This window comes from Eptatretus burgeri, chromosome 6, assembly GCF_056783735.1.
Source record: "Eptatretus burgeri isolate ZD-2024b chromosome 6, Ebu_testis_v1, whole genome shotgun sequence".
In the NCBI taxonomy this organism is placed as follows: domain Eukaryota; kingdom Metazoa; phylum Chordata; class Myxini; order Myxiniformes; family Myxinidae; genus Eptatretus; species Eptatretus burgeri.
The window spans coordinates 80,042,564-80,058,765 of record NC_140966.1 but is presented as its reverse complement, the minus strand read 5'-3'; the positions used below and the strand labels follow the sequence as shown (position 1 = coordinate 80,058,765).

At 47.4% G+C, this 16,202-nt stretch overlaps 1 protein-coding gene across 1 annotated transcript; it reads right to left on the bottom strand.

The window, feature by feature from the left end:
- Positions 1–9,582: 9,582 nt before the first annotated feature.
- Positions 9,583–13,804, bottom strand: CDKN1B (cyclin dependent kinase inhibitor 1B). Its single transcript, XM_085885826.1, has 3 exons — positions 12,859–13,804; positions 12,115–12,204; positions 9,583–11,028 (listed from the first exon to the last, which is right to left on the bottom strand). Exons 1-2 carry the CDS (start codon positions 13,439–13,441, stop codon positions 12,146–12,148), a joined length of 642 nt encoding a protein of 213 aa, XP_085741952.1. The 5' UTR covers positions 13,442–13,804; the 3' UTR covers positions 9,583–11,028; positions 12,115–12,145.
- Between the last annotated feature and the right edge of the window lie 2,398 nt (positions 13,805–16,202).

Genomic DNA, 16,202 nt, shown 5'->3' with positions numbered 1-16,202 from the left:
CTATCCTTATTCAAAATTATTTAATTATTACTTTTATTTAAAGTACTAGTAAGTGCCCATAAAAAAAATTAATTATAATAATAAATAAATATTCAAACCGCGAGCAACAAACAACAACCACACAGGCCGTTTCTTCGCTCTCACGTGCCCGTACGTGCGTGGCCCGGAAGTTCGCATATTATTCGCAGTTACGATTCGCAATTTAGTTTTAATACCCAATTATTCAATTAACGCCAACGTATTTTACCTTTTCGCAATGTCGTGGCAAGGAAAACAAAAAGAGAAGAGAAGAGAGAAATAAAATTTACTTCCTGGTTCAGAGCATACCAGCACTCTGATGTTACCGAAATTTATGCACCGTCTAATATGAAAACGATCATAACTTGGGGCATTGTGTTTATCTAAAAATGCGCATAAGAAATCGAGAAATTATTAGAATACACGAAGTCATCACTCCCCGGAAGCCCGTACGTTGTAACCCGTAATGGGGAAACGTGGCTGAGCTTCCCTTCCCCATCAGCCACGCCCACGCAACAACGTGTCTTGTCATTGGTTTGGTAAATAAATGGCCATAACTTGGTAAGCACTTGTCCGATTAATATCAAACCTTGAAAAGGCACATACTCAGGTCCCCAGCAATATATCTGGCAAGTTTCAATTAGATCGGACCAGTGGTTGTCGAGAAACAGCGGTCACAGACACAGACACACACACACACACACATACATATTGCTGGAATTATAGATAGATTACTACATATTAATAACTTTCATCACGCACCACTTTATATGATGATAAATGAAGTGATAAACATTTTACCTTGTAGACATGCGAACATGAAGGAGACATGGAGAAGGAGGAGTGGGGTTTTGAATTGCATTTGGGAGGGGGCTTGAGGGGAAGTGTGGGGGATGGTCCCGTCTGCTGGCATCAGTACAGGATTGAATGAAATGGGGTACGTGAGAAAAACACGTTCAAACAGAATAGCAAAACCACCCGTCACTTTCAAACAGCATGTACCATTTTTAAAGAGATTATAACATGGGCTTTCCTTGAGGTATGCAACTCGAACTATGGCAGCCACCTTGTTTACTCTTTCTGGAACTGGAACTCTCAGAGGGGTTACTCACTGCTCGGAGATGCCCAGATTGCCAAAGAACACACAGACCAGTCAAAAGAATACCCTCCAGCAGCCGGACCCATCGCCAAGCCCAACCTCACAGTCCAAACCCTGAAACTCGGCTCAAGCCAAGAGGCCCGATAGCCCATCGCACCCAAGCTGCAATGCTTATAAACCCCTGGAGACGCCAGTGTTCCGTACCTTTATTTAATTTCAGCACATGTTTTACAACCAAAATGCGAGAAACACCAGAATCTCTCAACCAGAGCCGAATCCCAAAATTCAAACCGCAGAATCAAACCCAGCAGCAGCCCCAACCGCCAAAAAAGTGCCCATCCACACAGTTAACCACACTCTGGGCTCAAAACACAGCACAAACACCACAGCACAGCACAACCACCTCCAAACGACAACCACCCACTGTTTATGACTTCATGAAAGTTGGAAGAGGGGTGAGAGGGAGGAGAGAGAGGAAGAGGTGTGGGGAAGTAAGAACAAACAAAGAGATGGGGGGAAGGGATGGAAGGGATGGAAGGGATGGAAGGGATGGAAGGGATGGAAGGGATGGAAAGTGGATTCACAGCAAGTTATACAGTTGTTCATGAACACATGATACACCAATCTCACAGACTGAACACGAGGTGTAGGGAATGAATGATGAATGAATAATTGGGTTCTCACCTGCTGTTCTATCGTTTGCCATTACATTCCCTGCAACATCTGCAATGAGCTTGGGTTTTGGAAACAAGTCTCCCCCCAAAAAACCTCTGAAGTACTCCATCAAGGTGTGCATCATCTCCAGGTGGTGCTCAACATGACCACACCGAGGAAAAGATTACATTTTAAACTTTTGTCAGATTTAACTGAGACAACAGAACACACTGTTGATATATGTACTTCATTTACATCATCATCGAACATTGTCTCAAATGTCAATTTGTAATTCTATTTTCAAAAACGACAACAGCTGTGTAAGAAAAAGCCATTTGCATTGCCGTCTACTGTCTCGCCATGGGGCCAAACGCAGGTGTGGGGCCTGAACTTTGCACTTGGATCACTGTATTTTTGATTGTGTTTAGCAGAGGGTCAGTGTGAGTACGTTAAGCACTCAAGCAAGCACTCCAGCGAAATGGTTGATAAGGAATGGCTGGCTTGGCAAGCGATAACAAGATGATTGGAAATGGAACAAAATACAAAACATCACCGGTTTCTTTAAGTTTTCAGATTTCGACAGTTATTATTTAGTCCACGTGTTCCGATCCTCAAAAACCGAAATCATATTTTAATTACCCTGTGTACTTTAATTAGTCTGTGATGAGTCATTGTGGAAAATCTCCAAGGCCCTTTCAGTGGACCAAAAAAATTGTGAGTTAAGACCCCTGTTAGGGAGAGCTGGCTGAGCAAGGGGCTGAGAAAGGATGAAGCCTTGATAAAGGATAATTAAATTTGGTCGTTAATTCTCTTCAAAAGGGGTGTTTAATTCAAACGAAAAACCCAATTTTTCATTCTTGTACTTCCTTGGAGTTCCCTTGGTATGCATGCCAGCCTGGTGTTGGCTTAGTGGTTAGGGTGGTGGCTTGGGATCCTCGGGTCCTGAGTTCAAGCCCCGTTGGGCCACTGAATTAATACACCAGGAGGTTGACTCAGCCTGTCATCCTTCCGAGGTCAGCAAAATGAGTACCAGTGTACTGGTAAGGGGGACACTGCATCAGCTGCATCGCCGCGTCCCAACCAATGATGCAACCAGCAGCCACAGGCTGAACTCGATAGAGAGAGTATGCATTCAAAGCTTCAGGCTGTAAGGTTTCATGGTTTTGGAGTTATGGAGGGACACATGGAAGGGAAGGGAAGGGAAGAAGGGAAGGGAAGGAGTAGGGGGGTGGGGGGACTAAAAATTCCACCATATTTGAGTCGTCATAAATAGCTGACATCCCTCCCCTCTTTGATCTCATGTTAGAGTATTGCATCCAGAATCAAAAACAAGATAATTCTCGATGAAGATCCTATAAATCAATGATCATATTTTCTCCACCATGTGTTGATGAGAGAAGAAATAGACTTGCCACCAAATTAACAACTGATCAAAATGCAGCGTACTTCGAGATGCAGCACCACCACGCTTCCATTCAGCTGAGCTCAATCATGAATATTCAATATACAAGTCAGTTGATTCATGAATATTCAATATACAAGTCAGTTGATTCATTAATATTCAGAGCAGGAAGCCGGCACTGCCAACTCAGACGTACTGGCAGACAACCAAGGCAGAAATCCAATAATGTTTAGTGAGGGCACTGAGTACTGTGAAATAGCTCAATGTTAGCATGTTTGTGTCCTAGATGTTATGTCTAGGGTTTTAATCCCACACGGAATCGAAAACCATTATAAATGCAAGCAAGGGCAAAAGGGAGGGGGTGCTGCACCTTCTTACTGTGACACAATTAAGCCGGCTGTCCAGTCCACAATGAAGTTGATGCTTAAAAAAAAGTAATCTCAGGGAATTTTCTGCAAGAGTAGGAAATAAAGGAGGTTGGGTGAGGATATGAAGAAAAAGGAGCTAATAATAAGGGGAGGAAAGGTATGGAGCATGCAGTAAAATTGAGAGGGGGGGTTGAGGCCAAACGGTGCACCAGCAGTATGTAATAAATAGATCATATTTAAGGACCAAATTGCTTCTTTCTTTCTTGTATTTGATCTATCATGAATAATTTTTTTTATTATTCTATGACCTGTGTGGTGTTGCTCTTTGTTGTTGTTGTTCCTGCTGTTCCTGCTGTTCCTGCTGTTCCTGCTGTTCCTGCTGTTGTTATTTGAAATACTCTGACACCAACCCTTACACGTTATCAAACCTGGCCCCATGATGGAAGCATCACTCAAGTGACAATAGGGTGCATGAAAGGGCGTAGGCCATGGACTGAGATGCTTGCACAAGCACGCGGCGGAATTTTCGGCTCTCCCTGGCCCCTCGTGGCACAACTCATCCAGGCAGCTTTTCGCTGCAGGAGGGCAGTATGGGCGGAGAGCGGGCACCTGGCTTTTTACGAGAACAGCTGAGCCCCGCGGCTCAGCACTGCAGCCACCAATTACTACCATAACAGGAGCAGGCCGGCACTCCGTCCAAATCCTTCACTTCAGGCCCAAAATAGCCCACAACCGCCCCCTGCCATGTCTGGCCTCTCCCGAGAATTTCTTCTTCGGCTCTGCAGCCGCTGACTATTGTTGATTTGAAAAGACAGCCCGGGAGTTAGCAGACTCGGCGTGGATCGAGTCGAGTGAAGCGTCAGTGAGACTTCACCTTGACAAGAAATTGTGGTACAGGATGCTCCAGAATCTAGATTTCCCCATCTATAGCTCTGAAAAGCCCTGCGAGACATCCTATAAACTTATAAGGGATTGATGGCGGGAAATAAAGCAGGGATGTGTGCTTTGGAATGGGGTGCAAACCGATGCTGATGGAGCAAGGCAGGTGAGATCCGAAGTCCATCGACGTTGAGGGTTTTGCTGGGCACAGCAAAACAGCAGCAGCTGTTACACCGTGTTTCCCAGGTCAGGCAGAGTGAGCAGCACATAGTTAAACAGAAACAGCTGCCATGGCATAACAGCAATCCTTGGGCCGCCCTCCAACGTTGGACTCATGCCTGAGGATGAGAATAAATAAAAAAAATACTTAATTCGTACTTTTGAGATTTTCAAGAGCGCTCAACCATCAGATTGCTTCTTCGTTGATTATTTTTCTGATCAGGTTGATTCATTGCTGATGATCTTTCCTCTTTTTTTTGGCTAGGTCTTAAACCTCAACTAGGTCTAAATGTGATTTGTGGTATCAACTCGGCCCAAATGTGATTTGTGGCATCAACTAGGTCTAAATGTGATTTGTGGCATCAACTAGGCCCAAATGTGATTTGTGGTATCAACTAGGCCCAAATGTGATTTGTGGCATCAACTAGGCCCAAATGTGATTTGTGGAATCAACTAGGTCTAAATGACATTCCCGACCTCATCTCGGCCCAAGTGTGATAACTGGCCTCAACTATGGCCGAATGTGATACCTTGTTTCAACCAGGCCGAGTATGATTCCTGGCCTCGCCTAGGCCTGAGTGTGATTCCTGGCCTCGCCTAGGCCTGAGTGTGATACCTAACCTCAACTAGACCTAAATGTCATTCCTTTTCGGCAAAATGTCATTCCATTCCTCAACCATTGCTGAGTCTGATACCTTGTTTCAACGATGGCCGAGTATGATGCTTTGTTTCAACTCTGGTCGAGTGGTATGCTTTGTTTCAACTAGGCCTGAGTGTGAATCCTCGCTTCACCTCGGCCTGAGTGTGAATCCTCCCTGCATGGGGCAATGATGGGGTTTTTTTCTTCCTTTCTCTTCTTTACAGGAGTGAAGAGAATGGAAGAGTAAGGTTGAGCTGATAGTTGGACAAATATCCAGGGAATGAACGATCAGGAAATGAGGGGAGGAAACATTGAAACTAACAAACAAGATGGGTATGTTCGGAAAGGTTAATGGGGGTAATAAAGATCATGGATCAGAATTGGGGATGACAAGAGAGTGATGCACTTCTTTCTTGCTTTATTGAAGCCTGAGAGGGAAGATTAAGACAAAACAGCCTCTGGAAGGTAATTCCGTAGATGGGACTCGTGAGGAATAAAAGAGCTGAGTTGTGCAATCAGCCCTGATTTTGGAAGTTTAATCATTAGGGGTGATTGGAGGAACACCTGCATCCTCTTGTGGATATGGAGGGTCGGAGGACTAAGATAGTAGGGAAAGCAATATCTCATAATACATGGTAGAAAACAGAGAGACCAGCAACCTGACTGCAATGTGAAAGCAATAGACCCTCTATTTTTTGACCTCATCATTGGTGATTGCATTAATTTTCAGAGCTTTAAATTCCACTGAATCCAGGAGAGATAGATGCTGGGATGTCAGCCCATAGCGGAGAGCAGTACTCCATTGAGTTATGGACAAAGGTCTTGCAGACTGTGAGTAGCTTTAATCTTACAAGGGAAGGATTGAATCGATGGAGGACTCCCAGTCTGCGGCCGACTTTGTAAGACAGCTTTGCTTTGTGATCAGCTCAGGAGAGGTTATAGCTCATTTTGAGGCCTATAAATTGAAGAGATTGAACCTCTTCCAGTGGATAACCAAGGGAATGGATAGGTGGGTTCTTCCAGACAGACAGGGTGAGACAGTGAGGTTTTCCAGGATTGCAGGACATGTTCTATTTTTCGGACCAGCATCTAATCAATTCCAGATCAGCATAGAGTGACGCAGCTGCAGTCTGCCGAGCGATTGGATGGGGGTACTGTACGCCACACGTGGAGTCGTCGGCAAAAAGAGTTTTCCAGAGCATCAGATAGGTCATTTATATAGATGAGGGACAAGACTGAGCCGAGAGCATTACCTTGGGTAACTACAGCCTCCACTGGGAGATGGGAGGAGAGAGTTCCATTGATGGCAACACGTTGACTGCGTGAGTGGGGGGAATCAGAAATCCAGGAACGGTTTTGTTAACAGTGCAGATTCACACGACATGCGCCTTTCCTTAGGCATATGTTCAATGCCACAAACAAGTGATACCGAACACTGATGGACAAGTGAAAACAGATGTGCCAGGAAAAAAAATGGAATAAATCAAGAGAAAATAAATTGTGTAAGAGGAGACTTTAATGCATATTGTGGTTCAGAAGAAAACTTATCAAACAATCTCACGTGGAAAGGATTGATTGAAAAGTTAAAGGAGTAACGATCTTTTGACACACAATATTACAATTATTCACATTTGACAAACGATTAAATTTTTTTGCTCCGATTGACCAATTTATGCAAGTGGTAAGTGGCCCGTGCTGCACAGGATTCCACGGCAAAAAACGCACGGGAATCTGCGGGTTGGGATGCAAGCTGTAAAAAAGCAAATGAAGTCTTTTCTCATCAAGCCGGAAAGCTGGGAGCAACAATTCGCATTTATTGCCGCATCTGATGCAATTTAAATGCTCTAATGGCAGTGAGGTGTTCCATTTGAAACTGTTTGTTCGGTATATGTCGCGCTTTGATGCCTAGGGTACATCGTAAAAAAAATTGTATTGGCGTCAAAGGCAGTAACCAATTGAAAATTAATAGGAGGATAATGAAGATGGCAATATGAAGAAGAATGCTGATCATTGTCATCATCAACGCATGTCACAGCCATACAGCATTGTCTCCACATTGAATTTAAAGGACATCTAGATCAAGAATAGATGTTGAGGCTTGATCACTAAATGAATGAAAGCTTCCAAAGACCACTCCCCTCAATGAAGGCCACCAAAGACCCCCAAAATAATCAAAATATTTATCATACAGAGATGCCAAGAAATACTTTCCATATTTATCTTTCATGTAAAAAGAGCCTTTAAACAGAAAATGAGAATATTAGCAAATCATTCGAAACTAATGTCTTTGGAGAATATATCAGCGACCCTGGCTTTGCAAACAATGCCTTTTAAGTTTCCAACATTTTCATGTCTATATTTACACATAATGGACAACTATGTTTTGCATCACCTTTTTTTAAGTTTCAACTGGAATACTGTCTATTTCCTGTTCAATTTGCATATGTAACTCTCCAATGGTCCTTGGTCTCTTCAGGTGGATTGTTCCTTGAAGGTACCCCTACAAATAAGAAACCGGGCACTGTTAAGCCAGGGCTTCTGGCTGGCTGTGAAACATCTCCAAATCGTGAAAGGAGATAATGTGGGAACAAGCCTTTCAGAGTGATGTTGACGCACAAGCAGGATGGGCAGTTTCCCCATCCTATTGGAACCAGGTTCGATCATCAAATCCCATGACTGTTAGTTTTGGATCAAGAAAACTGCTCATCATTTCTTGATATCGCTCAGATGTCACTTTGGCAGTTGCCCCACTGACATTGGGAAAAAATATGGCCCTCTGACTCTGACCTAAGAAATGGCAAACCACACACTGTAAGGTCGTTGGTGGAACTACTCAGGATTTTCTTCTGCCCAAAATCAGGTGTTCTGCTTGTTGACATAACCTGAGAGCTGGAAATGAGCTTCATCTGACATGACTAGTCTCTCAATAAACCTGTCATCCTCCTCACTCATCCGAAGAAATGTTTTACAAAACTCCATCTTGCGTGAAACACTTGGATTTTGGATGGAAACATGTGCAAGTCATCCTTCAGTATGGTCTGAAGGGATGTTCTCTTTATGTTCATTGCCTGTGAGCTGTGACAGTTTTCTTGTCAAACAGCATGGACTATGCCGAACAGATACACGTACAACTGCAATGTTGTTCAGCGTACGGACACTTCTGGGTGATCCTAGAGGAGGCGAGGCTTGTGCACTGGCAGTTTCATGAAACCTTTTGGCATATGAGATTATTGTGTCCCTCGAAAGATATTTTCTGACATTGTAAATTCTTTTGAAGTCTCTTTGAGCCTGAATTATTAAATCGGACTTGAAGTGGAGTGACAGAATCCTTGCTCTTGCGATATTTGTCCACTTCTCAATGTCAGTAAATCTCACAGGTGCCGATTAAAATCTGCAATATAAAATAAAAAGCAAGCATTACTTAGGATTTCACTTGAACTTCAAATGTGTCAGTTATTTATTGGCCACCCTGTATTGCAATCCAGTTACTGTATATTCCTCCTTTGCCACGCCTTGGCAAGTGGTGAGGCTATAATTGCAGTCCTTGCCTTCATGAGACAATCCAATCATTCCAGAGAACTCATCAGCTGTTAGTGAAGCTCCCTAACACCAAGGTCCATGACAGCCTTCCAATAGGCTCAGCTGCCAGGTCAAATGTCAACGTGAGCCGAGCGATGGGAGGGTCCAAAAAGCTCTACATGCCAAAGAAAGTGTAGATAGACTAATCAGTCAATGGTGTCCGTGCAGACCAGGATTAGAACCAGCCGTGCTGTTTGCTCAGTTGGGATGAATTATTCAACGTCATCTGAAATCCAAGATGGTGGGGCTAAAAAAGCTGCCTCAACTTGCGGTTTAACTGAAGTACGAGAACATTATCATGTGTTGAAAATTTTAACAGTGGCTGTCTATTTAGTACATAGGCAACCCTCCCCAACAGGCCATAGATGCTCCCCTATACATATCCCATCACTCCCTTTACTCTCAAAGCACTGTTCTCACCCTCACCTTCCTTCCATAAACCCCCAACCCTTTTGTCTTCTTCAAACGATAATCTCAATTATCACCCTCTTGCGTCTGTAACAGACGGACTTGCACTGGGAAGCGCACGCCGCATCGTCGTCGTCAACAGCGTGCCTGGAAAGGTGCCAAAGATGCGTCATCGCACCACCGAGGAGGATCTGTAACAAGGCCAAGCTTGAGGGTGGAGGAGCTTCAAAGGTCAAAGGTCGTGCAAAACGTCATTCCACTCCTTTCCATCTTTATTGCACTTTCACATCATTCAGACCAAAAGGCAAACATGTGATCGTATTGACCATGTGGGTTTATTGCAAATAAATATTCTTTTTCCAAAGCAGACAACAAAAAGGTGACATTTGTTTTCCAACTACAAAAATAAACGATAATACCTCCAGAGACGCAGCGTAACAAAGGAAAAATGACAGTACAGACCAAAAAAAACAACAAAATTTGGCTCATGTGCCACAAAGCGATGCGCACACAAGACTTCACACTTACAGCATATACACACGACGTCACACAGCAAGCGGAGGAGGGCAAGCCTAACACCGTGCCACTTTGGCTTCGAAGAACACCGAAAAGACTGTCCCGTCAGGTGCAAATAAATCTACTTTATAATTTATAAATAAATTAGTGAAGGGCTTGCAACGTCAATGCAGTTAATATACATATACAATTATGTATTTCATTGCAAACTATTTATCCAATTTCTTATCCAAGAGAAAACAAAACTTCAATTTGGGAGAAGGGTTGGGAAGAGGAGGTGGGGGAAGAGGGAGGAAGATATTCTTATAGAGATCTTTTGCATAATCACAATTCAAGGTCGAAAAAAAATCAAAATAGTGCATTTAGAGCAGATAAAAGTGTGTTCGAAAGGTATTGTCTTTGCAAAAATGCAACAAAGAATCATTTATTTATTTATCTACCGATTCTTTCCCCCCACCCCTTCCCGCAACCCCTTCTTCCCTCCCCAACAAGTAAAAAATACCATGTAAAAGTCTTCTAGAAACCTATGCCCCTCCTGTTGTACTTCTACGACCGGCGGCCGTGTCACTGATACCCGGAGTAAGTCGCTATCTAATGGGGTTTCCACCGTGGTGTGTGTAAGTGTACGGACATGCAGGGGAAGGATGGACGACTGGGGAATTGCGCAGTTACCGCATGAATTAGCGTCGCGAGCAGGTGCCGGTACCTACAGCAGAGGGAGAACAGACTGACGACACACCTGTAGTGCAGTAAGAGGAACCCAAAGACATGCTTTCCTCATCGTAATTAATGACATGGACACAGTAACAATCCGTGGAAGGGGGGGGGGGGGAAACAAACAAACAAGAAGTCCTGCTATTTTGATATTCCCAGATACCAGGCTTCACCTCGGCCCAAGTAGCCGGAATATCTCGTTGCCAAGGAGCGACGAAGCTCCATGTATAGTTGGTAGTTCATCCACATGGCTTCATCAATAGCTTTGCCAAGGAAGCTAAAATGCTCTGTTTTGCACATTTTAAGTACAATTGAAGGATTGCAAGGAAATGGCAGCAAACTAGGCGAATGACAATGTTCTGCTGAAAAGTAAAACTATGAGAGATGGAAAGCGTTGCCGTGGTGGTGGGCCGAGGAGCCGGCTGTGCGCCAACGTGCGTTCGCACCTTCCAGTGCTTCAGTGCCCCTGAGAGTGAGCGGGTCGAGCCCTGCCCGCATGACCTGAGCTTGGTTCTTGCAGCATTGGTGAGGGCTGAGGAGGGGAAGGAAAGACAACCAAGGTCAACCAGGTAACCTTGCAGCAACGAAAAACAACAATAAAACCTCCATTATTGCCACTGCCTTTAGGCACCCACGGAAAGACTTTTGACATCCTTCGTCCAGGCGTATTACCATGCACGCGATGTACATGGCACTCCACTAAGAACACCCGTGACAATATCAGAAAGGTTGAAGGGTTTCTTCTCTGAATCTCTCCCTACCTGTGCCTCATATTCACCGGTGCCCAAATATATGTTTACGGTAATAATTACGAGACAAGGAAAAGACCTTGAAAGCCAGGACGGGCAACATGCCACCAAAACAATCATAATGGTGTCATGGTGTTGCGTCATGTCCAAGGTCTGGACCCTTGTGAAGAATAAAAGCATTGACAAAACAAAAAAAACCCCCGTCGTATCAACAGTGCCTACGGCAAATGTATTTTACCCTGCATCGTCATCCCGAGCTGTATGTGGATAACACTGGACGAGCTCCAACTTTTGAAAAACCAAAACAAAGTTGGTGAGGCCCGGTGAAACTTTCTGGACAATAACAAAACCACCCATGTCAGACTTCCTCTTCACCTAACCTACAACTAGCTTTTATTTCCCGTCTTTGATGAGGCCATCCACGAGCCCAGCACCAATCAAATCGTCTGTGCCTGTTGGCATCGCAAGCTTACGGCACTTGTCCATCGGCGCAGCTGTACGCCCCATGCTCGGGATACTAATGCGGTGCTCGCAGCATCTAGCAAGGTCGAACTTTCCCTGGAGATCGGAGTGGAAGGGGGGGGGTCGCAGAGAGAGGTAGGAGGCGAGGAGGGGGTCGACTTGCTCCAAACAGGTGGGGAATTCACAGCTACTTTGGAGTCCCCACAAACCTCAGTGAAAACCATTTGCCTGCATCTATAAATCAATCGGTATGAACTTCAAGTTGATGGACTTAGGGAAAATTTTTTTTATAAACGTTACTAAACTCCACTAACAATTTGTGCAAATAGAATGATCGTTTACTCAAAGCTAACCTATTGCATTATGAACAGGTAAAGTTGATCGAGAGAGATGGGATGACTCCTTACCAGCTTAGCCAGCGGTAAAGGCTGGGCCTCGTTACTGTGTCCCGTCTGCAGGATCTTCAACCTCACCTTTCTTCCTCTTGGGGTAGAAATCTGCGAACAGGTGAAAGAGCCGTAAGTTCAGAATGTACAAACCAACTTGACACATGTTCGTCGAGGTATGTCTACCCTTAGTTTATTCACCATCGCGTGAAGATGATACCTCGCTCAGAAATGAAGGCACCACCAGCGAGTTATAGCAAGTTCAGCAGGACCAGCTGGCAACCGATAAATATTTTCATCCCTAGACTGTGTGGGCAACCCCATTCCAGGTGTCGTGCCTTCATTTTTTAATATGGACATTCCCAACTATGAGCAGTTGTTTTTTTTTGTTTTTTTTTTTACCACGATCCTTTAACCACTACTCTCCTGCACCCCCACGACACCCATATACGGCACCCCCTATATCGAGTCAAAATCCCGAGTGTTGCCCACTATGTTAGCGCAACCTCAACATGATGCAGGAAAGGAACGGCGCAAATATCTGATCCCATCAAACCAACGGATATTAACCGTCAATAGACACGATTATCTCACACACACACACACACACACACACACACACACACACACACACACACACACACACACACACACACACACACACACACACACACACACACACACACACACACACACACTCTCGTTGGTGACATCATTTCCTCGGTGTTATTAGTGCACTCAGACGAGACAGACACATCGTCGTACCTGTGACGAGCGCTCCCCGCTTGCACGGACCGTAAGAGAGCTGGCACACCGCTTCACTGTCCACGTCACCCCGTTCGCTCGGGGAATCCCTGACGTCCCTCCTCGCCACGCAGTCCCGTTTCTGCTTGTCGTCTGCACCGAGTTCGTAGCGCCGGTGGTGACGGTTGTTGCCTCGGTTGACGTTGCCCTTTTCCTCTCCTTTGTTCTCCTCGCCGTTCCGACACACGTCGCGCTGCGCTCGTCGCGCCTGCGAACCCCCTTCGTGCGCGAATCCCCGCGCTCGGTAGAAGCGCGGCACCGCGCGCGCCTCCACCGCTTCCCAAACGAACTTGCCTCCTCGCAGCGGTTCCTCCGAGTCGAAGTCGAAGTCCCAGCGACGCTTGCGCTCCTCGCCCATGGCGGACACTTCTTCTCGGAGACGTTTGTGCGTCTCGGCGTGGTCCACCGGACCGAAGAGGCTGCGGCACACGGCAGCACGCGGGAAGAGCGGAGACCGCCGAGCTCCGGACTGGAGGGTCGAGCCTCCAGCGGCTCCTCCGGACCCGGCGTTTCCTCCGCCCGGAACCCGCACGTCCGACATCATAGCGGGAAGGTTCGTGGGAACTACTGGCGGAGCCGGAGAGTTGCGTGCGCTTCCCAAGGTGATGGTGCTGCGGGAGGAGGAGAGTTTCCCGTAAATCTGAGGCTGCGGGACGTGCCCCCCAAACGTGCCCCCCACCGATCTCACCCCCTGGGCCCAACCTCCGGGGGTTGTCGAAGAGCCGTGAAAATCAGGACGGGTCGAGCCGAGGAAAGCTCGAGATCGTTTGTCACGATCCTCAGGCGAACATGGCGGGCGCGGAGTCGCGGTGAAAACAATCAATGGACGTGCGACGGGGCCATCAACCGGGGAAGCCCGATGCCGTTGTGCGCCGATCTTGGTCCCTCCCTCCCTCCCTCTCTCGATGCCGCAATGCTCGTTTCTGCCTCCGCGGCCGCGATCTCTCCCTCTTCTCCCTCGCGGAGTCCGTCCCCCTCTCGCTCTCTCCCATCCCACTGTTTCATCATCCCAATCGGCAACGCCCTAGACACGCGGCTCGTCCGTCAACCCCCCCCCCCAGCCGGGCCCCCTCCCACTCCTCTCCTCGCGCCCCGGGGCACGTGCGCGGACCCCGCCGAGCCCGGGCAGGTCGCGTGCCGCGCTCGTTATCGGAGGCCATTAATCACGTGATTACGATGAATTTACTCTCATTTACACCGTTTTTACTGTGCGATGCTCAACCGTGCCCTCCACAGCACCGTGCAGCACCCCGGGCATGATCGTGACGCCATTACACCTTCACGTCCATCTGGAACTGCAGATGAAATGTAAAATGATCTCGACTTCCACGACAAGGACACCGCGGCGACCCGAGGGTCCGAACCCCGAAGGCCGGACATATATTAATAGGTCACGGACGGATCGATTCGACGAATGAGACCTTCACACGTGATCGTCAAGACTTTTAAAACGACGTCACGAAAACTCATTATTCCTTCCCAGATAATCCCAGGATAATGATACACGGTGACACAGCACAGCGCTGTGTATGCCGCCGCGCGTGCGACGGGAGAGGGGTTGGGGACCGGGGGAGGGGGTAGGGGGTTATGGGCGGAGGAGGATATGAGGAGTGGGGGAGGGGTGGGGGGGTGGGGGGTTATGGGGCGGAGGAGGGTATGAGGAGTGGGGGAGGGGTGAAGATGGGGGGTAGGGGGTTATGGTGCGGAGGAGGGTATGAGGAGTGGGGAGGGTGGGGGGTAGGGGGTTATGGGGCGGAGGAGGGTATGAGGAGTGGGGGAGGGGTGAAGATGGGGGGTAGGGGGTTATGGTGCGGAGGAGGGTATTAGGTGTGGGGGAGGGGTGAGGGTGGAGGGGTAGGGGGTTATGGGGCGGAGGAGGGTATGAGGAGTGGGGGAGGGAGTGGGGGTGGGGGTAGGGGGTTATGGGGCGGAGGAGGGTATGAGGTGTATGATGCGTGGGGGAGGGGTGGAGGGGGGGGTTATGATCGCGGTAGCATTTGAAACCGACGCCGATCCTGTGCAAATCACAGCGATAAAAAGAACACTTCAGATCCGAGACAAAGGGCAAACACGCAGGGACAACCAGCTGGTCACTGGGGGGCTGTGCACACCGTGACACTGTGTAATCTCTGGGAAAGTGTGTACGTGTGTGTGGGGTTAGGGGGGGTAGGTGGCTACAGACCTTAACACTGTGCAATCTTTAGGGAAATGGAGGGGAGGGGGCAACAGATCGTGACACTGTGTAATTTCTAGGAAAGGTGGGGGGGAAGGACACTGTGCAATCTATAACCGATGGGAAAAGGGGGGGTACAGACAGTGACACTGTGCGATCTATGGGAAAGGGGGGGGGGGTTGGTACAGACCCTGAAACTGTGCGATGTTTGGAAAAGGTGTGGGGGGTGGGGGTGGATCCAGATCATGACACTGTGCAATGTATGGGTAAAAAGGGGGGTTAAAGACCGTGACACTGTGTAATCTATGGGAAAGGTAGGGGAGAAGGGTACAGACCGTGACACTATGATTGTAATAGATGGGGAAGGCAGAGGGGGGGTTCAGACCGTGGAACTGCAATATATGGGAAAGGGGTGAGAGTTGCTGACCGTGACACTGTGCAATCTATGGGAAATGTGGGGGGGGCGGGGGGTACAGTGCGTGACTGTGTAATCTCTGGGAAAGGGGTGCTGCAGACCGTGACTGTGTAATCTTTCGGAAAGGTGGGGGGGTACAGGCCGTGACACTGTGCGATCTTTGGGAAAGAGAGGGTGGGGTCCAGATAGTGACACCGTGTAATCCATAGGAAAGCTGCGGGTGGTACAGACCGTGACACTGTGCAATCTTGGGAAAGGGGGAGGGGGTACAGACCGTGACTGTGTAATCTATAATCTATGGGAAAGGGGGGGGTTAACAGACTGTGACACTGTGCAATATATCAGAAAAAGAGGGGGTGGGTAAAGACCCTGACACTGTGCAATCTCTGGGAAATGAAGGGTACAGACCGTGACCATGTAATCTCAAGGAAAGGGAGGGTACAGACCGTGACTGTGTAATCTATGTGAAAGGTGGGGCGATACAGACCGTTACACTGTGTGGTCCATGGGAAAGCGGGGGGTGGATAGGCCGTGACACTGTGCAATCTATGGGAAAGGTGGGGGGTGGGTACAGACCGTGGCACTTTGCAGTCTATTAGGAAAGGGGGGGTACATATCGTGACACTCTGCTATCTATGGGACAAGGGGAGGTGGGTACAGACCGTACACTGTGCAATCTATAATCTATGGCAAAGGGGGGGTATAGACCGTGACACT

Coding starts and splice junctions, on each gene's coding strand:
- CDKN1B (XM_085885826.1), bottom strand. CDS start 13,441: ATGATGTCGGACGTGCGGGTTCCGGGCGGAGGAAACGCCGGGTCCGGA. Junction 12,205..12,858: donor GCGGGGAGCGCTCGTCACAG/GTACGACGATGT, acceptor ACCTGTTCGCAG/ATTTCTACCCCAAGAGGAAG.